The 24,531-nt window shown below is 40.2% G+C and overlaps 1 protein-coding gene across 12 annotated transcripts in view; it reads right to left on the bottom strand.

Annotated features, from left to right (window-relative positions):
- Oamb (Octopamine receptor in mushroom bodies) overlaps positions 1-24,531 on the bottom strand; it is a 183,983-nt gene that overhangs the window by 11,291 nt on the left and 148,161 nt on the right. For 10 of the 12 annotated variants that reach the window (XM_076526716.1, XM_076526713.1, XM_033468691.2 and 7 more), the window contains 3 exons: positions 17,778-22,626; positions 6,345-6,482; positions 4,370-4,674 (listed from right to left, as the gene is read on the bottom strand). In XM_076526716.1, coding sequence (XP_076382831.1) covers positions 4,370-4,674; positions 6,345-6,482; positions 17,778-18,038 — 704 coding nt within the window. In that variant the 5' untranslated portion in view covers positions 18,039-22,626. The remainder of the gene's footprint in view (positions 1-4,369; positions 4,675-6,344; positions 6,483-17,777; positions 22,627-24,531) is intronic. The other 2 variants (XM_033468690.2, XM_033468692.2) reach the window with 1 other exon arrangement.

Raw genomic sequence — 24,531 nt, 5'->3', positions numbered from 1 at the left:
ACTTTATCATCCCCTGCTGTTTGCCTTCCGAAAGATCTGCAGACTGAGATCTTCATGCAGAGTGACAGAGTTTTATGAATCGTTTCGGACCTAGTTGGAATTCCTCTAGCGAATATCTGCATTGTATACGCCCCGGTCTCTCAAATCACGCACTGAATTATAACACTATTTACGAGCGATATTTTTATAAGCGACATCAATTTACGCGAGCCGAATTTACGCGGCCGGTAGATCTTTGCGAAGCTTTCGAATTAATTAACGAATTACAGTGACATTCCGAGCTGGGTAAAATAGTATTTTAAATGGCAAATGGCAAATAGATATTTGATTTTAGATCATCCGTGTATTTCTGGAAATAAAATATTTGATTTGTTCCAAGGAATGTACTTTAATTGGAAAACGCCATTCAGAGCTGGGCAAAATAGTGTGCACATGATAAATAGATATTTGATTTTTATTATTATATATTTATTATATATATATAATAATATATTAATAATATATTAAATATATATAAATAATAATAATATATATACAATAATATATTAATAATATATTATATATATTTATATATATATTTATTAATATTTTTAGAAAATATTTCTATCTTACTAAATCATAATGTAAAATACAATTATTTTCGTAATCCAAAACGTACGAAGTACTTCTTCTCCGCATTCGAAATGTACATGAAAGATGCACTTTGCTGCATTACGATTATGATTACCTAAGCATGATTACTTTCCGTAATCGATTACAAAAGTAATCGATTACTTCCCAACTCTGCTTTTCGGTAGAACTTCTCAAATCAGCTGTACGAATGAAGGCATTTGAAATGACTAGTACTTCTAAAGATTGGATGTAGCAACAATCGATTTAACGTTCCTTTCTTTTTTAAAGATTAAACGCTTAGAAGAATGCCTCGGGAAGGTCGCAGAAAGTTTGAACGGAATCGTAAGGAAGAAGATAATTACCGCGAAACTCTCGAAAGAAAAGAAAAACTGGATAGTGCCGATGTCATTTTCCGAGCAGAAGGAAATAATTCCGGTGTTCTTCTCCGTCGGTAGATCCTGAAACGCGGAAACCGCGTTTAACGGACGCGGCTGTTGAAATCCTCGTTTGATCTTTCGGTTTTCTACCGGGAGTTAGTTAACGATTTCAATTTCGTCCTGTTGTTGGCGCAGGAACTCGATAAAGAGGGGAAAAAGAAACATCTACGTTGCGCAAAAAGGACGCGGAAGGAATAAACGTAATTGTGAACGCTGCCTTTGTTACAACGTGATAATGCCCGTGAAACACGTCTTCAAAGGATTGCTAAATTGTGTATAAAATAAAACTTCGCTAGCCGGGTAGCGTTTCGCTTCCGTGGCTCTACGATGGCTACAGGCGACGATCATCTCTCACGATTTTAATGGTTCTTGTTCTTCATCGATGTTACTCGACCGAACTTTCAACGTTTAACACTCGAGAACGACCGAACTTTTTGACAATATAACCGAGCATGCTTGACAGCATTTACAATTTGATTTATCAATTTTTGTCAATATTCTTCTACGGTTGTTTTACGAGTAAGATAAATTCTGTAGACCTCGAATTTGTAAAATGCTTATCACGTAGACATTTTTATAATGATTTCTTCTATTTTATATTATAACAGTATATATAATATAATAATATAATAATATATATATAATAGTCACAATTTTCTCATTGCGAAAAACGAGGAGTGTTATTTTTTATTGACATTTATTTATTGGCCAAGTTCCATTGTTAAGATAATTTAGAGTGAAGTTAATTTGTAGTAACATTATAATTTATTTTATTTGCGTTATTAATATTTCGGTATGTATAGATTACATTTTAAGACATAAGCCAAAATGTGTTTGAAAATGTGACACCCTATTATTCTGAACCGCGCTCACATAATAGTACAATTCACCAAAAAGATGAAATCATGCTAACCAGCTTTAGCGAATCAACGATAGAACTTGCAGTATTTCTCTAAACAGTATAGGAAAACGATAACATTTTGATGAGCATGATTCACACCAGTTTCAAAATTACGTCCACGTTTACGTCAAACCGACAGCATTCATTATCCCGTTTCGTGCTAAACTTACTGACATTCGAAACACAAATGACGTTATAAATACGTGATAAACATCTATTAACTATGTATAATTGTAATGTACGCTCACCGTGGAATTGTAACCGTGCGATATAACGACATTGCCGTGGACGAATGTACAAATTAGAGGAGCGTGTGGGTGTAAACGTGTAAAATTGGACGTCGTTTTGTTGGACGTCCCTTGAAACGGTCCCGAATGGAACGAAACAGATAATGTAACGTCGGAACGATCGTAAATTTGTCGGACACTCGATGGAACATTAAACGTCCACTCAGTGGTTGATTTAGGTGAAACGTCGCGGATAAAGCGGCCTGGATTGATGCATGCGCCGATCGTGATAACGCGGTAAGAATAGAACCGGCGCGGCGGTTGGCAGAAATTCAGATCCAGCTCTTGACATCGTAATAATTCCTGTTTCAGCGCTGGACAAGCTGAATTGGTACAGTGGAATTCAATTACGTGGAACCGATGAAAATTTCATTCGCCACTTGCCATTCCCACCCGCGTCATATCCTTTGACGGCGAAGAATTCTCGCTGTTCTGCAAACCGTAACCGAATGCTTTCCTTTTGACTTTCGTTTTCCTTTTTTTCCTTTTTTTTTTTTTATTGTCCACGGAAACGTTTCAATTACCACGCTGTCCTGGAAAATATTGCTCTCGACGACCGACCGTCTTCCTTCGAACCAACGGACCACCGGAGAGCCAATGACGGAAGGGAAGCGCGACAGTCCACGATTTATTAAGACGGCTTCGGTGAAAATGAAATCATTAAAGAGCTTGGCGAGATTTTATTTGAAAAATAGGAGACGGTTGAATAGGGTATTCCGTTCTGTATCCGCGCAAGTTTACTTTTCAAGATAAATATTTGATAGATCGCGTTTTTAAAATAACATTTCAAGTAACTTTGTCTCGAGCATACTGAAAATAAAGTTGCTTTATTTTAGATCGTATAACTTCATTCGTCAAGATAAATATTTCAGACGATTATTCGGGGGATTCTAAAGACAGGCTACTTTATTTTTTTTTAGATCGTATAGTTTATTTCTCAAGATAAATATCTCATAGAACATGTTTTTTAGAATACCATTTAAGGTAACGCTTTATTCGGAGGATTTGTTGTATTTTAGATCGTATCGTTTATTCTTTAGAAGATAATTTTTTCGAAGGATTATTCGGAGAGTACTGATGACAGGCTCTCTATTCCATTTTAGATCGTACAAGATAATTTTAGATTGTTCAAGATAAATACTCCAAGGACCAAGTTTTTAGAGCGGTATTTAAAGCAGCACCTCCCTTAAAGAATACTGAAAATACTATTCATTAATTTATATTAATTATTTATATTTATATATATATATATTATTTAATACATTTATATATATATATTATTTAATTTATATTTATATATTATTTATATTAATTATTATATTAATTTATTTTATGTTCTTCACTCTTTCAAATATCAAATTGTTTCGAAAATTCGCCCCTTCATTCTATATTGTAGACCGTCGGAATAAAATGATTCTATTCGTCGGAACGTCTCTTTAAAAATTCAGTCTCGTTCGAACTAGTAAATTGCCGATAACTTGGAACAGCATTTAAAATATTTTGTCCAGCAATTTTACCCAGCACCGACCGAAGATCCGAATAATACTTTAATTCGCTTCGCACGCGTTACCATCGAATTTGCACGTTTCCTGATGAGCTTGATTCCGAATTTATACGTTTTCGTGCTCGTAGCTGGCCCTCGAAGCAGGGTATCCGAATATTTCACCGGTGATTAATAAACGTGATAGTATTACGTTAATGCATTACAGTAATGAGTCCGCAACATAGGAACCTCATCAAGCCAGACGTTTCATTCAATCCGAAACATTTCATAAACAATGAGACCGAAATAAATTCGGTCATGTGGTTACCGAGCATTACGAAATCCACGCGCATCTCTGTAAGAATCGCGCGTCGCTCGCGAACATTCGCAAAGTCCTTATTTTAATCGCGGCCGGATAAACAGCCCGGCCGGATCGTTATGCAAATTTCGGTGCTTGTCAAATGCGAAACGTTAAATTTGTGATAAATCCGAGCCGTTTAATTTCCGCGCGGTGGAATATCGTGTTTTCGTTGTGCCTGTTTGGTGAACGTCCAATTCCGACGCGTGCGTAATTTATTACAGAATCGATATGAGAGTTTCGGAGAACTATGCGTCTCTGTTTTCATTGTTCCCCGCTTTTCTCTGTTACCTGTAGACAACGTAGCCGGCGTCGTTGGTCAGCTCGCAGATCCAGGGACACGGTTTCACCGGGACCAGGATCGTGGTGGTGTTGAAAGGGCCGTTTTGCGCGAACGTCACGTTGTACGTAGGATGCGACTGCGGAACAATATGATAAGGAAATCGAGAGACAGCTTCGTTATCGGCCTGGCAATTTTCGGGGATCGGTCTAATTACCCGTTTGTCTTTCCAGCCGACCAGGGGCGGGAAGCAGATCACGAAGCTCAGGATCCAGACGGTGGCGACTAGAAGTCTGGCCCTCTTCGGCGACATTATCTGCGTTTCGAACACGATTGTCACAGAAACGTTAATCAGAAAAAGTGTGAATTTCATGCGTTTCTTAGAGCGATCAATTCTGTGAATTGATCAATTTACAGAATTGAAGAATTTACAAAATTTACCGATTTACAGAATTCATCAGTTCGCAAGATTTGCCAATCTAAAAAATGCATCAATGTATATATAATATAAAATCTACCAGTATTCTAAATTCACCAATTTGTAGAATTCGCCAATTAACAATATTTATTAATTTGTAAAATACCGGTCTACAAGATTCGCCAATTTACAAAATTTATACATTTTGAAGATTTACCAATTTACAAAACTTATCAATCTTTTAACCTGTATTTTTATGCCGGTAAAAATTGAGCGAAATATGAAATATAAAAATATTTAAGCACAGAAACATCCAAATCTCTCTAGGAACCGCGTCCACCGCGTCCGTCTGACGAATTTCTCATCCGAAAAATTCTACGTAATTTCTTTGCATAAATTGCAGAATTTAACATTCGATATTTTACACATTTCGCCGGTGGCTGACGGCCAAACGCGACTTTTGCGTACAGATTTAAAAGTCGAAATTTCGCCTCGCTTCAAAACCGGCATAATTTACAGCTCCGGTCGTTTCGCGGAAGTAGAACGGGAATTAAAATTTATGCGAATCCGAATTACATTTCTGGATTAATATTAAATAACTTTCATGAAACTTCGTCTGCGTTTTACGATACGCTTAAACGACACCAGGAATCGTTCGACGATAAAACGATGTATCAAATTTAATAAATCCCCGTTCGTATAAATGGGATTCAAAATCGCAAGTCAATCGTTTAAATACATTTCCTGTAACTTGATGCGGCGCGTGACTCCCATTAACGATGCCGTTCGTTTGCATCTGGTGAAACGTAGAATCAAATTTTTACGAAACGTAAAATGTACTTTTAAATGTACTTTTATGTGGAATTTATGATCCTTGCAAGTGAAACACGCAAATGGATGCACTGATATCCAGAAAATTCGTTGCTACGATTATTGTGAACACTGGCCCGCGGATTTTATGCGTTTGCTTGATTTGTCAAAATTATTGAAAGAAGAAGAAATGCATTTTCAATGAACTTCCGTTTCTTGCGAATTCTTCGATTTAACATCCTCGAACGATTCTTCTTGGTTTTAACGTATCACCTAATTTTCACGAATCTGTATTCCGGGCTGCATTCAAGTTAATTCGTCCAATATCGAATCTGTCTAATTGTAAACAGCGGCCGATTGAATTCGCACAAAATGATCAAAAGGTCTTCGTACCAAACGAAATTCGCGAAACGGTACGTGCACCGTAAACTGTATTTTCACCTGCAGTACACGCCCCGGCGAATTGAATTTAAATCGATAGTTCGAATGTGTATCGATTCGAGAACTGTTTCCAATTAATTACGTGTATCTAACGAACTCCTAAATTAGTGGTGTACGCGAACGAGGGGGGTCGTCGTGCGCGCGGGGCACGGCCGAGGGAATATCAATCAATTAAGCCGTGGAAGGGAAACATTGGATGTTAAAGGGAGTATTTGGCGGGAATAAAGGAGAAATTGAAGGAGATGAATGGCTTTATCGACCGTTCCGGGCCCGGACACCTGTTTCTCGAAATCGAATAATCGGCGAATGGTACTTGCCTGAGGATAACTGACTGGCCTGGTCACCGCTAAGTATCTATCGAGGCTGATGGCGCACAAATTCAATATCGATGCCGTGCACATCCATACGTCCACCGCCAGCCAGACGGAACACCATAGATCACCGAATATCCAGACCTGCACAGAGAACGAATCCATCAACGATACACCTCGAATATCGCGGCATTATCTGCGCAAAAATCACGGTTCGCGCGTATTTTCTTTCGATCGGCGCACAGACGGCGAGTTTCACGTTTGTTATCACGTTTCGAAAGTCAATAATTTAAGCGCGAAACAGGATAGTGAATACTGTAATTTCATTTAAATCGAATACGGTGACTTTATTTAAGAAATTATACTTTTGATATTGTTACCAATTCTTTACACTGTTTTTTTTCTTGCGTTATTTCATTTTTTTTCAGTGGATAATTAGTGACTAACTAATTAGTGACTAATGGATAATTAGTCACTAATTATTAATTATATGATATTATACGTTAACTATATTTATTATGTGATATATTATAATAACATGATAATAATATGATAATAATAATATGATATATTATTAGATGATATTGTATATATTTATATGATTTATATGTTATTTAAAATGAAAAAGTCGTCAAAATAATGTTTGATAAGCACTTAAGAAATGCAACTGTTATATTATTTTGAAGTATAAATATTGTTATTAGACTATCTAGTTTCCGACAATTAAATTCAATTTCTATACATATATGTATATACCGTTTTATTAAGGTCTATAGAAAAACAAACGAAAAATGTATACTATAATTAATGTTTCTTGCCGCTCGAGCGTTAAAAATCCTTCGAGACTTCAGAAAATTATTCATATGATTGATAATTTAACTCTTTGCACCAAATGTAAATTTTCTTAGATCATTTACCAGAAATTCGACAATGTTTAATGTTCGATGCGAAACAAAATATAATTTTGACATAACGTCAGATAGAATTACTTGAGCCGAATAGGATTTGGCATCAAATTGTTAATCTTGAAATGACCATAATTACCATAATTGCATAATTTAAATATGCAGAGTTTCAATGTCCACTTTGAATATTTACCTACTACTCGTTTAAATATTGACTTAACTGGTACGATTATTTTCACAAAATATGCAGAAGGATGCATAATCGAATTCTAGATAAATCATTATATTTAACTTTTAGACAACGTGTGAAATAATAAAAGCATGTAAGCTGAAGCTTTTAGTACGAAATAAAATAGAAATAGAAATTTTTCAGGAACCCAAGTTAATATTTAAAGAGAAAGTGTCTCTGTTGTGTTATTGGTACCAGAAAATTCCTCAATGATCTATGATTATTTGAAATTATTCAACTTGTACTTCGGGACGTTATAGCACACTTAATTTCGTATGAAGATACGCGAAAGGACGAAATTCGGGAACGCGGGAATTTCCTTCGTCAACTACTACAATATACCCTACACTTACTAGTTACAGAAAGTTTTGATATTTTGGACAGTGGAAACATGGAATTTCCGTACTCAGAGCAGTTTGTATTACGAAACACTGAACGAGCTCCAAATTTTCAAGATTTAGGAACTCCGAAGCTTCGAAGTTTTCATGTTTCCGTATGCAGGAACTTCGCAAGCTCGCCGTAATAAAGCACTGAGAAACAATGAAACTTTGATTTCGCCTAACGACGAAACTCTAACGATGTTTGTACTTTTACAATTTTAGTCATTAACAGGCCGAGTACTTGGCAGCGGAGTAGCGCGAAAATTTCATCAATAACTAACGACTGAATTATCGCTGTTAATCATTAGTCGCTATTAACGATCGAATTTCTTTCGATTGTTAGTCGCGATTAAAGACTAAAATAGAAATCTAATTATCGTAGTAGGAATTTAGAAAAATGAAAACACGATCTGAAGCAATAAATATAACAGATAAGGTAATAAACAAGAGGAAGACAATTCTTAACAGAAAATTGCATCAAAATATCCTTTTAAAATTCCATTAAAAAATCAATTCTTTTTCAATAAAAAACATGCTCCAACTCTTCAAATGCATTTAATATTTTGCATTCGAGCTACTCATTGTTGTAAAAAGCGCAGAAAATCTCTATTTACCGCAAAAGGTGGAATAGTAAATTTGTAAAGGTCACAATTAGATTCCGACTCAATTAGATTTTCTTCGGGTATAATTCTTCGTCGGAGGCATTCCGGGTTCGCCGGAGTAAGCAATTTATCTTGCGCGAGTTTTCTTCCTCCATGGTTTTTCTCGCTGCTCGGTATTGGATATATCCTTTTCATGGGAATAAGTTACACGGTTGCCCAGGAATCCCCGCTCCAAAGATGTACCCATTGCACAATACAATTCTTTCATCCATCCCTATTCACTATTTCAATCTCGCTCATCCCTTCGAGCATCGAAACCAATACCGCGCCGAGGCAGCCCTTATTCCATCGCGCAAAGCTGCTTCTAGAAAAGTCGCTCTCGGCTCGCTAGGAAACGTGAATTTATATTTGTAAGCGTTGCCTTTTTGAAATTCATGTATTTCTCTGATCCAATGCCGCCACCCCCGTGATAAATAACTAGCGCCCATGGCTCGCACCGAATCGCCTCGATCGCTCAGAAAAATATTCCGATATATATATATATCTATATGTAGTATCGTAATTTATTAGGTATGTTTAAGACGAGGAAGAGTGTTAGGCTTAAAACCGTAGTTCTAAGACTTTTATATATCTATATATATATATAGACCCGGCGGATGCGATCGCCACGTTTTGAGAAAAGGGCAGGCAGAGTGTGTTCGAGAGTCGTCGAGCGAGGAACGTTACGAGTCGTAGAGTTAAGCGAGTAGTTATAATCTTAGTTGTAGATACGGTACGCGATATTCTCTGTCTTCATCACGCTCAGTCCTTTCCTAGTCTCTACAGATTCAATATTGTTTAAATATTGAACAAATTACTACATATATTTATTTTAGTTTATTCCAAATTTATTTAGTTTTCATTCCTAAACTTTTTCCACCGTGTTCTTATTCAATTATAACATTATAATAATTAATAATAGTTATAACATTATAACAATTATAACATGCGTGTATTGTTCACTGACCAAATTTATCCTAAAGAGAATTTAGAGCAAAGTTAATTTATAGTGACTTTATAATTCGTCTCACTCGTCTGTTTAATAAATAAATTACACCTAAATGACACAAGTAAAAATTGTCGAAAATCTCGTTCACGCCATCACGATTCTGGACCGCTCAAATTGAGCCGTAGAAACCGGACGTAATCGTAGAAACGGGATGCAACAGACCAGAATCGAGCGAAACAAAAAGCAGTCGAGATTCTCGTTTCCGATCGAGCTTCGGCATTTTCCGGCCAAGCCGTCGCCGTCGTCGTCGTCGTCGTCGTCGCAGCGTCGATCCGTGGGACCCTAATCGGTGATCCCGGCGTTGCGAAATCGAGGTACAATGGCGCCGATCGAACAAACAACGCGACGAGTTGGCTAGTTCGAGAGAGGCTGCCTAGGGCCCTCGTCGAGTTTTCGAGTGCGCTCGCAACATGGCGTGTGCTCCATTCGCGGAAACGCGGCTCCTGAAACTCGAAACTTTGTTCCCGGCAATTGAATATTCTCCCGACGACGACGGCGGCCGAATAACTGCGCGCCGATGGAATAGCCGTGTGCGAGTTCACCGGATAACCGGAAATCTGAGCTGGATTGCCCCGGCAGAAGGATAATTATACGTGGCCCCCGCGTTCGTCGAACGAGGCTCGGTGACGCGCGACATATGGGCACACTCGATCTCCATTGTTCGCCGGGACCATCGGTTGATAAACTTTACCTGATGGATTTATTTAGTTCTGATGTGCGGAGACTAAAAGCGGAGGTTGGCCCGACGTGTTGGGCAACGCGCATCGTTTAAAACGCGTTGCAATGCGAGAATTTATTTGTTTAACAGCTCCGTCACGCCGCGCTAATTTTACACGGTCTGCCGGTCTGGCCAACACGAATTTCTTATTGCGTGTAATTTATTATTGTGTGATCATGTGTGACGCATTTATCTTATCGAGGGTGTTCGCATCATTTTATAATAATTATAGTAATAATTGATATTGTTACTCGTACTTTGTAATTATGCTCGCGTATTATACTCTGTTACTTTGTAACACAGGCGACGTAAAAGTCTATTAACTATTGGATCGCGGATTTTTATGTAAAACATAAATTGTTTTCATTAATTATAATATTAACACATTAAAGGCGGGGAGTCGTAGTACTACGATTTATCTCGACTTCTTATAAATATGTACTTTAAAACATTTTTTGTAATTAGTGTTTGGTTCTTTTTTAATATTTCTTTTAGTTTTAAGAGTTTAAATAAACTTTTTTAAGTCTAAATTTGTTCGTGATTACACAAAATATCGCCCGCTCCAGGACGAAAAACGAGGCGGGGCGGTCGCCGCGTTACCTAGCATACTTTCGTCAAGATCCCCCGCCTTTAATGTGTTAAAAGATCTACATAGACATTTTCTTCGTTCTATAATTATGTTACCGAGTTCGAAATAATTTTCAAACTCGTCTTTAAATGGTTTTACCGTTTCGTGCCCGATCCGTTCGGTTTTTATCATAAACGTATAAAATCCGTAGTCCGCTAATAACAGACGATTTGCCGGGTTCGGACGCTTTTTGCCGGGGATTGTACTCACCCCGAGGAAAAATCGTGCGCTGGAAAAATAACTGACAGAGCCGTGTGGGTGTGGGTTAGGCGCAACAGTTTGCCGGATTCCGGGCCCGGTTTCTTCCCCAGAAAGACGAACGTTCGCATTAGAAAGGGATCGAGGGTGCGAAGTAAGGGATCGAGGGACCCGGGCCGCCTCTTATCCAGACTTAGCAGCAAGGTTTGAGGATCCGGGGCGTTTTAAACTGGATTAAAAGACTTTTGTCTGATTACGGACACCCTCTTTTGGTTAGAGTTCAGCGAGGGCTTGAAGTACGAGCCTGCCGCCGCCGTTTCGAGGCGTTCCGAAGTGGATCAAATGATTTTTATCCGAATGCCGGGACCTAGCCTCGTTAAAAAGGTGGAATGTAATCGCTACGAGGATTCAGGATTAAATCTAGTCGATCAATTTTGATCGGCAACGCGGATCCCTTCTTCATTACATTAAGCAAATTCTGCTTGAATATTCCCGCAGAAATCAATTTCAACCCTCCTCGAGCAATTCCAAATGGCTCTCTGCAAAGTTTTTATGATCGACGTTCTAAAGTCCTGAGTAACTGTATAAATAATTATTATTTGTCGACTGAATGATTGTTTGCATATCGGGCTGAGTCATTTAACTGCTTCACCTTAATCCTTTTTTTTCTGCCGTGCCGTATAAAAAAATGCAACAATTAATTTTTTGTTATTTCGCTTTTCTATCAAGATATGGTCACTTGATAAAATACGAAACGCTTGCACATTGATTGCACATTGACAAGATTTTGAACATTTCTTTGCGTTGAAGATCAACTAAAGACAAATTTTAATAAAATCGCGCACAATTTTTATTCGACTTTCGCCCCCGCCGAATAATTATTTCTCTATCCAATTTTAATGTGTCAATTTTAAAGAGTCGCTTTTGTTTGTTCGTAATATAGAGTCCGCTGGAAAATCGCTCGATCAACAGGTTCCCGACGTACGACAACGTAACTAATAATTGTGGGATGAGAACGGTTCCCGTGCAGCTGCACTCAGGGCTGCTGCTGCAGAAAAATAAGCCGGGAAATAATGAGCTGAACAGTCTGCATTTCAAAGTATTCTCCGTGGAGGACGACACCTTAGGCGATCTTCGCATATTCATCCCGCAGGCCTGCGGGTGTACACTTTTCAACCGAGGCGATGGTAAATTGGAGTCGCGCGCGAGTGCACAGAGAACTTCTGGGAAATCTACGGCGACCCCGAGGAAAATCGGCCGGGAAAACGCGGTTAGAGACCGTCGACTTAAAAACGGAGACGGTGCCGTGAAAATGGCTAAACTCGATTACGCATACTTAACAGACTGCCAAAAGCATCCTCGAGTATACAGATCTGGTCCTTTAGCAACAGAAAATCGCTCGGCATCCTTAGTATTCTTAACAATTAGCATCTTCTTTTAACGATCAGATTACAGTTTAATTGATCCTTAACAGTCGTACGGTTTCGTAACAATACTTCATTATTTTACCGGAAGTCAAACATGTTCTAATTTTTCGCAATCGTTGACGTGATTCTAATATATAATAACTGAAATGAGGATGTGATAATTGTATTGCAGATTTTCAGGCATTTATGACACTTATTTTATGATGTACAAGAAAACGGCTGCATTAATTAGGTTCGACAGAGTTCAACGAGATGCTTCCTTAGTTTCTTAATTTAAAAATTATACAGCATGAGAAACTTCCTTAACATCCTTGTATGAAAATTATAGCATAACAAGAAACTTTCTGGTCTACAAAATTTGAATAAGAATCTGCGGTTTAACATGAAACGAATGAATTCCAGAGTCGATATCGGAATTTCTGAAGCATCTTGTAAATATTATTTCCGCCAAGAAGAATCATTCGCATTAGTTGAATTGGTGACGAAGAAACCTGGCGACGCAACTCGACGCCGAGGCGACTTTACAGAGAAAAAGAGAAAGAAAAAGATGATGAAGAAAGCACGATCCGTAGACCTCCAAGAGCATCATTTTTTAACGACCAATTCTTCAACAAGGCTTTCCGTCTTTTTCTTATGCAAACACGGGCGTTGTTGTATTCCAGCAGTCGGGAACAAAAGGCTCGCCGAGAGGAATAATTAATTAAACACCATTAGCGCTAGGTTTCGTTACATTTCCCATAAATTTCCGGCGTATTTACTCGAGTTTCAAACGACGTTATCGCGCCGTACCCAGAATTAAACACAATGCTGTCCGAACTGTTACGGAACTTTTCAAACCTGAAATTAATTCTGCTTCGGAATGGAAATTCGCGCGACGGGAGACCGCAATCATTCGAATAGATTTGAATAAATCTTGCCCGGTGCTTCGAGACTTATACAGGAAATTATAGCATTATTCGTGACATACGTTTGTTACATTATTTATGTGTAATTCGTCCCTGTGCGAGGCGGAATAGAAATTCGCCACGAGCATCCTCGAGATGTAACAGTCTCCAAGCCGCATCGATCGTCCTAAAGTTCTGAAATAATTACTCGATGTTAACTTGACACGTATCTGCTATTTGCATTATTTTATTAACCGCTTTTATTAACCGCTCTTCAAAATAAGGTTCGTCGACTGCATCAGAAAAAGTAGAAACTCGACACAATCTTCCTCGACGGAATCATTTTTCCTATTCTCCCTGATCGATTTAAAATTTTGAAAAAATTGTGAGACGTTACTCTAATCAGTAGCTATTATTTGCACTTTATTCGGTTCAAATCTACCAAACGGTGGCCGAGAAAATCACTCCCAAAGTTAGGGGTAGTTTCGACGCTACAGATTCGACACTACTTAAGAAATAATTATTTCTACGCTCACCGGTTTTCCCAAAATTTCGAAAAAATTATAAGACGTTACCCTAACCTGTATCTATTATTTGCATTTTGTTCCATTCAAATAACGCGAGCAGTGACCGAGAAACCCGCTCCCAAAATTAGGGCTCTGCAAGGAATAAAACGTCTCGACATAAAACAATATTCCAAGTTCCAGCACATTGTGCTAGCCTTTCCGTAGCATTGTACCCTTCGAGAGGGAACCAAGGGTGGCGAAGGAACCCCAGCCAGAAGTCCCGGCACGGATAATGTCCGAACAATCGACTCGAGGATCGCGGTACATAAGAGAAACCTCTTAACATCGGTCCCTCGTTCATCCTCCATCTTAGCGAGGGATAACAGAGAACAGAACCAACCCCCCACCACCTCGTCGCCGCTTAATTTCATCGACGTTATCCAATAATCTAACCGAGCCGGGGGCGTTGCTATCGACTACAAGCCGGCGAAACAAACCGAGCGACCGTTTATAGCGAAGTTCACGGGTTGCTGGATTAATAACAACGCGCGAAGCATTATTGCGCCGGGAGACAGGGGTTGCTGGCCGGGGGTTCGCTAATCGAATCGAACAACGGTGCGGCCAGGGGTCGAGGGGAATTCGAAAACAGGTGGTTGGACCGGCGCGGGTGCACGCTGCACCGGCAGTCAGCCGCTGCTGCCCCCGTTGCACCTGCTGCGTGCACTCTAGAGCAGCTTTCTCAACCCTTCTCACCTTGAAATTCACACATCAAGCGCCGCGGATACCACCAACGGGGCGCGGACTGCTTGTCCAGATTTAAAAATGGAAATTTGCTTCGATGTCTAGACGACAAATTTGTCTGGGATCCGCGAAGTGCAGCATGACAGAAGTGTACTGGATGACACAATGCATCTTAACTTTTCAATTTTTAATGATTGATTTTGCTAAGTTGGTAGTTAAGTATAAAGCTGCTGGTTGATGGTACGCTGGTTGGATATAAATATAAATAATTGTCGAAAGTTTTAAATGTGTTAAACGCGTACAGTCGTTTATGTAGTGTTGGTGATATTCTTTGTTTAGGTTTCGGAATTAACTCTTGCTAATTTTGACTACTGTAATCTTTCATTATGAACTGATATATTGAGATATATTTTAGAATAATAAGAATATTTTAGTCTGTTGATTAGAAAGAAATGTTACAATTTTCAGAGGGAATAAAGTCTAATGATAAGTAGACCGCGGATCTTTTAGCGAAATAAACATTTTCTAAGTCATTCGTCCAAGATTGAAACGACACGGAAAAGTATTTTCTCTATTAATAATTTAAATAAATCGGAAACCTCGGACCTTCTTTCAAGCTCTTCACAGTTTTGTATTCACTCACCAATTTTTATCCAATGATAAGCGTTGTTCACCGAGATTTAAAAGATGTTTAATCAGAAGATAATTGTAGGAGTCGTTAGCGTTTCGACGTTCTCAGTTCAGAATTAAGGAAATCTGCAGACGGAGCAGAATGATGAGTGGAGTTTTTTGTGCATTCATAGCAAAATCTAGATGAGACGTGAGACAAACGTAAGCAAAATTTAAGGATATACTCTGTGACTCGAATATTTATCATTTAGAATGTAAATCTTTGCGCGAAACGTTAATGCTCTTAATTGCACGACGTAAGAAGCCACGTAGAAATTCTTTTGTTGGTAATTTGCACACGTTCGCCTCCATGCCGGCGTGAATAGCTTCCATAATTATTTCCTTCATTGTATGAAATTTATAAAATCCTTTATTTATAAAATTCCTTTTATAAAATATATTTTAAAAAAAATCGTTGATTCTGCGAATATCATATTACGTTTTACAATTTTAAATAATTATGTTCACAAAATTTATTTGACGTTGTTTACGTGATTCACTTGCGGATTTTATGCATTTATAACGAAGCGAAGTGCAAAACTGTGGAGATACTGGAAGGATTTAGAAATATTATATACATTATTCTATTATTATTATTCTATAATAATAATATTCTATTTCTATTATTATTATTCTATAATAATAATATTCTATTTCTATTATTATTATATTCTAATTATTATATATATTATTCTCAACTTGTTACAATTATTGAAACATTTGCGGCTAACTTGTATTTCTTGAAATAAACTTAGTACCGCGGTCTACCCATATTTGTCATAAATGTACCGAATCCGCGGTGTAATAATTGGGCGCATCGTTATGGTCTTACCAAGATAATTGAGGGAAGAAGGATTGCGGATCATGATGGTAGATACCGTTTCACGGGCCATTGAAATGATGAACGCGGTTCAATGAAAGACAACGGGTTCGTGGGTTGGGAAACGTTGTTTTAGAGAATGCGTTACTCCATTTGCGGAAGATCGACGCGTCAGCACGCGTTCCTGTCTTAACCGAGAACAATGAGCTTGGATACGCGCGTCACGATCAACGATAATGCGTATCTGATTTTCGATAATCGGTGTTCTGTGCAGATGCCTGGCACAACACCGTTGATCCGAAGTCTTTGAAGCTGCCTGCTGCTTCCGGCACAATGGCGCGATTCAAAGCTGTTTACGCGACGCACTGTTGCAGCTCCCGATCCTTTCGTTACCCGCGTCGTTTCATCTAATTGTACTTTTTACAATTGCAATGCATGGAAACTGATTAGCTGCATTTATTTTTACTCGGACAAATTTTGTGCTCGCTTAGTGATCGGCAGACTACGGATCTTTATGCAATTTATGGAACAAATGCGAGGAAACGTATCAATTGACAAGGTCTAATAATATTTTTATTTTCGTTTTACAATGAATCATCTTTTAGATGACGAAGGAAGCTTTGCTTTTTATTCTAATCTTTGTAAATTGATGTATGAATGTGAAAATTTGTATATATCTCGTGATACTGAAATCAGAGTTTACAATTATTTATTGATTAATCATTTTTTTTACATCGCAGTAAACAACGTTCATCATTGAACAGCGGAATTCATACGTTTATAATACAAATCAGTAGGTGAATAGAAAACTGCGAAAACGTTGAAAGAATTTAAGAATACCGTCAGGCAATTTTTCTTGTTAGTTAATTAATGCATTATTGATCGATTTATTTATGCAATTATTAATTTGTATGTCTTACAACGAAATGTTACGATAGTCAAGTTTAACAAGACCTAGACAAGCAAGTTTAGCGATTCCCAAACGCGCACCAAACCCAAACTCTCCACCGCTATGTAAACGATTATGCAAACGCCCGAAGTATGAACTTTATTTTAGTCGAATCAGCGTCTACTGAGTTTTCGTTAATTTCGGGATTAATACACTGAGAATATTAAAAAACTATTTCTTCTACGACTCAAAATGTTGTAAACCTATGAATTGACAAAAATACCGTGACAGTTGACATCGAAAAGCCGTATCTGACGCGAGTATAATCTTTTATTTGCTAGAATTGCAATTCGCCCCACAGCATACGATACTGGATCAATGTTTAAATGATTAACCTGCTTTAAAAAAAATCACAACAATAATATAATAATAACAATAACAATGCATAACGCATCCTTGTATTTGTTATAACATTATTATTGACAAATGTGTTATTCGAATGAAAAATTTCCGGATGCAGATTATTTCTCTAAACATTTTGCTAAAGAAAAATATATAATAAATTTATTATCATATAAATATAATAAATTATTATATAAATATATTATATTATTTTTATATTTTTATATTATTATAATATATTATATAAATATAATAAAATTATTATTATTATATTATATATAATAAATTTTGCTAAAGAAAGATATATATATAAAATACTCCACCGCACTTGTCGCGTTACATTTTCCTACCACGCTGACGCTCGTTTAAGAAGCGAAAGATGCAGAGACCTACCTTGAAGACCTCCCACGTGGCACTGAAAGGTAGAACAGCGAGACCGACCATGAGATCGGCAACGGCGAGGCTCACGATGAACATGTTGGTCACGTTCCTGAGTTTGTTGGTGTGGTAGACAGCCAGGATGACGAGCACGTTACCTAGCACCACCATCACGTTCACGATCGCTAGGACGATCAGGGTAATCAGGTTCCAGGGGCTAGACCACTCGACGCGCTCGTACAAAGCAGCGCATGCGGTGGCGTTCAGTTCTCGCATTTTAATTGGCAAGCTCCTCTGCCGCGTCCGTACGATCCTCTCCAAGGGCGGCGAAGGGCTTCCGGTTGAACGAGGACTCGAATGGCCGGGCAACGGATCGCGAAGGACACCATCGAACCACCTGCATCGTCCCCATCTCTCGACCGACTTGCTACCGGGCTGCTATTGGTCAGCGGATCACCTGGGTCATGGTTGCCGATGGAGGACTCATTTGGCCCTGTCGGAAGACACCTCGGCCTTTCCTCTTTAGTCCTCTTCAGTCCTCTTCGGTCCTCTCCGGTGCTCTTTGCCTTTCCTCCTTCGCCGAGGACCGTAATTCGCTTCTCCTGGCCTGAGCCACCTCTGGCCAGCTAGCTATTGTTTAATCGTAAACTTAATCTCGAAATACTCGCTTTAATTTGATACTTGTTTTCAGTCTATTCTCCGTCTCCCGTTGACTAGTTCCTTCTCCGAGCAGTCCTTGTTCTCCTTCCTCCCCTTAATCGCGAATCAACTATTTACACGGCTGCTCCTACGCTCTTTTTATCTCGCTCGTTCGCCGGGTCGCCTTCCTTCTGTCCGAGAGGAAACCAGCTCGCGGAGCGGACGAAGGCTCCCAAGATTCACGGATTAGCTCCGATCGATCGATCGATCGAACCGCGTCCGCGGGACTCCGCCGTCTGTCTTCTTCCAGCGGATGAACCGGAGACGGGAGTCCAACGTTTATCAGTCTTTCTCGTTTCGTCAGTCGCAGACGCCGTGACAACGTCGAAGCACTCGCTGGGAACCGAGGACCGTGGACACTTCCGGTCGCCGCGCTCCCCCTTATCGTCTCGACAACGCGGTCGCTCACACGGAACTCATTATCGAACTGAACTGCACTTCACCGAACTCCCGATCGTTCGAATATGTCGCGGCTGAAATCGAAACACCGGATGAACCGTTTTAATTACACTCTGCACTCCTTCGGAACAATCGCCTCCGCCGTTAGGTTCGCACCTCGACGAGTCCTCATTCGTCTCGCTACGCCAATTCACTTCACAGGAACCACAGTGTACACCAGGAAGATTCACACTCGGTCGTAGACACTTCGATTCGTTTCTAACGCGTGGACCGCACGAGTGTCCGCGAAAAGACCACCCCCGTGGCTCCCCACCCCCTTCGCGAGAATCTATGCCGAGCAGCCCCTTCCTCCGCTAATTTCTTCTTCGGCTCGCGCATACTTCCAAAGCCAATTATTTCACCGGTCCAATCCCGGTCCCTCATTAACCCTCATCCCCGCAGGTACGTGCCGCCCCTTCCAACTCGGTTCTCGCCTCGGCCCCGGATGTTTTGACAGGCCGCCGAGCCGTCGGGACCCGTTCCGAATCCGCGGAGCGTCGACTTCCGGCTCGCCACCCCTGTGAGCCGCTCATTCATTCCACCACCGCGGCATCGATCCGGTATATCGTTGCTCGAACTCGATCGCCGCTCCCATTTCCCTGTCCGCGATCCTCACTGCGTCGGGGAGAACGATCCGACACGCTGACGCTGCTCATTCGATCCTCGTTTCCCTTCCATCATTCCTACCCCACCCTCTTACAACCCCTTTGGCCCGCGACCGCGTTCCCTCTATGTGTCGCTTGCACTTTGCCGCGGCTTCTTCGATTTTTCCCCGATTTTGATCCGGTTATTTTATCCTGGCAGCTCCGACTCGTCCCGCACCCTTCTCGGGGATGTAACCACACCTTCGGCGATTTTTGTCCTATCGCTTTTGGAAATGTTCGATTTTCGATTTTAACGTTTATTTTCGGGTTCCGGCCGTTCTGGTTGTCGATCCTTCGTGTTGTGAAACCAAACCTCCATCCCCTGGTGGACCTTCGATTTTATTTCTCGTCCGTGCGAATTTCTCCGAGCCACCCTTTCGGCAAATTTTTCACTCGTACCTTTTGCTCAGTCGAAATATCCTTCTCAATGCGTGCTATTTATTTTGGTCTCCGCGTTTTGAATATTCCCGAGTCCAAAACAACCCTTTCGTTTCACGTTAATCCCGGAATTTTATTTCTTCTGTCTCCGAAATGCCTTCGGTGTATCTTCTTTTACTTTTCAATGTGTGCCTCCTTGTCTTGGATAATCTCTCCCTTAATTGTAGACGCTCGGAACCACGCCAATGTCTAAATCCACCCCTGAATTTCTTACTAAATCTCGAATTTTTATTCTCCTCGGTGGTCCACTCTTTTAATTAATTTTTCTGTTCCGACGATAATCGATTAAAAATATTCACACTTTCAACAATGTCTTACCAATAAACTTTCACATGTACGACACCGTAATTATTCATTCCAACGAGTCTTTTAGTTCCGATAACTTCGTTCAACTGCAGCCGGTCCACCACTCGAGACTTCCAAGCAAATCTCCGATTTTATTTCTTCCGCTGCTGAAATTCTCCTTCCCTCTCCCTCGGCTTCTTCGAACACTATGAAACACGAACCAACTTCCCGTGATTTCTTAGTTAACTATGAATTTCTGTCTCCGCGCGTTCTCAGTTTCTCGACTGCACACCTCTTCAAGTCTAAAACCACCCCTACGGAGTTCAAGTTAAATATGGAGTTCCCTTTTTCTCTGTATCGCTTTGATTGCTTTTCGCCTTTTCAGCCGCTCGGTTCTTTCACCGTCGAGGTTCCGGCTCGAGGATAGAGCAACCCCTCGAACCTTAAACCATCCCCCTCGGTGTCTAGCTTCACGACGAGCACCCCAGATTCGGTGCAGAGAGCACACTCTTTTATTATCTCTTTCGGGCCGTCCCGGGACGCGTCGTTGATCCCCGAATACTCTTTTCGAACGTCAACCCTTCGCCAGGGGTGGGAAATCGATGGCAGAGCTTCGATCCCGGGCATACGGTCCTCTTGACATTTTTTTTTTACCTCTACCCTGTTTCTACCCCTCGATCCTCTTCGCAACGATCCTGACAAGTTATTCAATTTTATGTTCCTGCGATTTCGACACTCGTTCGACAAACTTGCCGAGTTTCTATTGTTCTCTTGTCACCGACCGTGCTTTCTTATCCACTCGACACCGACTCTTTCTTTTTTTTCTCCGACACTGGCAAAAGCCGCGAAGCTGCTCTTGGATTCGACGTTCACAACAGTTTCACGAATTCTACGAGCATCGAATATTTTACGAAGTCTTCAGAACTTTTTGTAAATGTTTAATAATAATAATAATTTAGCTGTGTGCTTTCGACCTTTTTGTAGTCGCGTTTTTATCAATGATTTATTTTATGGTCTATGGTACGTTCTCTTGCCTCGACACTGATAAGAATAACGTATCTTTCGAATTTCATGTCCTGAATATTAAGTGCCTCTCAAGTTTCGAATTTGCTTTTATTTTACGAAATGAAATTTGATTTTACGAGTCATTTGTAAACGTTTAACAATGGTTCTATCGCCGAATTCTCTCGCAGGTTCGCTAGTTATTAATTGCTTTCGGTATCTCCGACTCGGAAATCACTAGATTACGCGTCCCGAGGTCCTTTTAATTTGGCTTAACTCCGTGTCCTCCGGACCGGGATCCTTTAAGTACCGCCTGGTTGCTTTCGCCCGAGTGTTTTCGTGGGATCCCTCCCGATTGATCCTCCACGGTCCCCTTTGCCAATTATTCAGATTTCTACTTAATTTCACCTTGCGGCGAATTCAGAGAGATCCCCGGATCTCGGACACCTCGACCCTTCGCTCCAATTCCACGGGGAATCAATCCTCCGACAATCCACAAACACTGCGGAAATCTTATTAAAACGGTGCACCACTTAACCAGCTACGGTTCTAGCTTCGAAAAAAGGAAAAAATAAAATGATACTTGAGCGCCGGTTGTTCCTCTTAAATTAGAAGTCTACTGGATTCAGACTTTAGATTTCCACTTTCAAATTTTCCTCGAGTCGCCGAATCGGCAAAAATCTTGTCGTCCAAACGCTAACAAAGATGGCTCCGTTCCAAGGAGCTCCGACGATGATCCACGCTGCGGAACTCCTAGATCCACGGCTTTACTTCTCCCGAGCAAAAACAATTCCCGCAGCTTCGCGGAAGCTGCCGCAAAACAAGTCCGCAGAATCCGGCACCGAAAAACGTCCTCGCCGAGCCGTCTCCTCCAATTCCTTTGGGATCGAGCGAAGATCCTGCGATCCTGTCCGCGGGCGGATCACGACGAGCCGCGGCACGATCTCACCGAATTTCGCACTGTATTCTCGCCGAATGTGTCCGCTTCGATTAATGATTATTGGTTGTGTTGTCACTCGTCTCGAACGCACACGCGAGCAAACACTAGAGAGGTTCGATGGATCGTTGATGGGGGTCGAATGTTATGGAATCACAGCCAGGTGGTTTTGGTGGTGGTGGTGGTGGTGGTGGTGGTGTTGGTGAGAGTTGGTTACGGTGTCAGTCTCCTCCTCCGTCAGTCTGTTCTCAATGATCTCCGATGCCCCGACTAAATGATCTTGCGACACTTGGCGCGGTGCGTGTACCTTAGCAGTCTGAAGCGCGTCTCCTCCTCGATGCGCTTCGCTCGCATTATTTCGTCAGGGGTGGCAACGGGGCGCTGTCAATCGGGAACGCGGCGAGGGAGCGGTCGGCGGTCTCTGAAATCAAACGAACGATTCTGTTAAAACTCTGCCGATCTTCATGCTGCCGGACAGTCGTTGCCGAATTATCAGGCGTCCATTATTTCACCGAAAAATCAAAGACGACATTTCAACGTTTACGGTAATTATTATTTAACCTCTTAAGTGGATACGCGACGAGTATCGCCCGAAAATATTTTCTGTGCCAAGCTCGAATTCGATGGACGACGACCGCTACATATTTAAATGTTTAAAAGCCATTCTAACTGATGAATAAGATATTGTTATGTTATTTGGACATTCTCTGGCCTTTTTTCTATTTAAGTATGTGTCATAGCTATAATGAATTATTAGAAAATAAATAATAATAAAAAGGAATTTAAGGACCCATGTACGTGACAATCTTTCTTGTGCGTTTTTGAGCCTACTGCTTTCAGATCAAAGTTGATCGTCTTATTTAATCCAGCGATCCAAATTAGCTGTTTAGAAAATACAGGTAAATTATGATATAAATTAGCTGAGCAGAAAATATAAGTGATTTTAATTAGCAGTGTAGAAAATTGAGATGAATAGTGACTCAAATCAGCTGCGTAGAAAATATAGATAAATAGTGATTTTAGAAGAAAATATAGATAAGAAAATATAGATAAACAGAGATTTTCATCAGCTCTATATTAAATATAGAGAATTAGCGATATAAATCAGTCGCGTAAAAGATATATAAATAAGTAGCGACTCAAATTATTTGTCAAAATTTTTCAGCGAAAATTCCGCTTCGACATTCTTAGTGCAACATTCCCGAAACTTTACTAAATTCATCGACGCATACCACTGTGTAATAGACCGTCGAACGAACTATATAAAATGAACGTTAATCACATAATAACGAGTCGTTCGGTTTCCCAATCCAGAGGAAAGGGAAGCCCGCGTGGGACAAAGGATAAAAATATCCATCGGAGCAATTATCGTCGACGATTTTCAATGGTCCGACCGAAAAGAGGAAGAGAAAGAGAGAGAGAGAGAGAGAGAGAGAGAGAAAGAGAGTGAGAGAGAAACGGGCGATGTCACGAGGGAGCAGAGAAATTTGTGGGAAGAAAGGACAGGAGCGAGAATGGCGAGCCTTGATTCGTCGAACGCAGCGTCGCGTGAATTCGTATCTCGCCGATCCTGTTCCCCTTGTCTCCCCGTCCCTTTCTATGTCCTGTACGAGCGAAATCATCTTTCAACTGCGATACACGGTGCGCTGGTCCTCAAACATTTCGCCAATTCGCACTGGCCGCTCGAAATTGCGCTGCTGTTTCGCGCGAAAATCGACTGGAGGGAAATTCGCCGCAGTCGTTTCCGCTTCCGCGGAATTATCGGCGCGAGTATGGTCGTCGCTGGTCGCTTTTCGGCTCCGAAACCGTCGGCTCCGAATGCATTCTCGCGGATTTTATTAGGCTGATACTTGCGAAATGCCCGATCCTCGATTGCTGCCGTTGCAAAGGATATTCTATTACATCCATTTAATGTGCTAGAGCTGCCGTTTTCAGATAACAGCTAGTAATAGATACGTATGTTCATTGAAATGGTTATTAAAATAACAAATCATTTGTTATTTGGAAGTTTAAATAAAATGGTAAAGTAATATTTATATATATATATATATTGCAAAAGAGAAACGAAGAAGAATTTTATTATTTGAAGAATTAATAATATTTAATATCTTTTTAATATTATTAATATATATAATAATATTTAAAGAATTTTTTAAAACATTTTATTTGCAAATAAGAAATAATAAATCCATTATTTGTGGAATTATGTAAACGATTTTTCAATTAAATAAAAAACTTAACTTAAAAAATTATTTGCAGATTAAACATTAATTTAATTTGGAATTTGTTATTTACCATTTACAGTAAAATCTGCCCATAATGTTCG

The sequence above is a fragment of the Megalopta genalis genome, chromosome 15 (assembly GCF_051020955.1).
Source record: "Megalopta genalis isolate 19385.01 chromosome 15, iyMegGena1_principal, whole genome shotgun sequence".
Lineage (NCBI taxonomy): Eukaryota > Metazoa > Arthropoda > Insecta > Hymenoptera > Halictidae > Megalopta > Megalopta genalis.
This window is presented reverse-complemented; position numbering and strand designations above follow the sequence as displayed.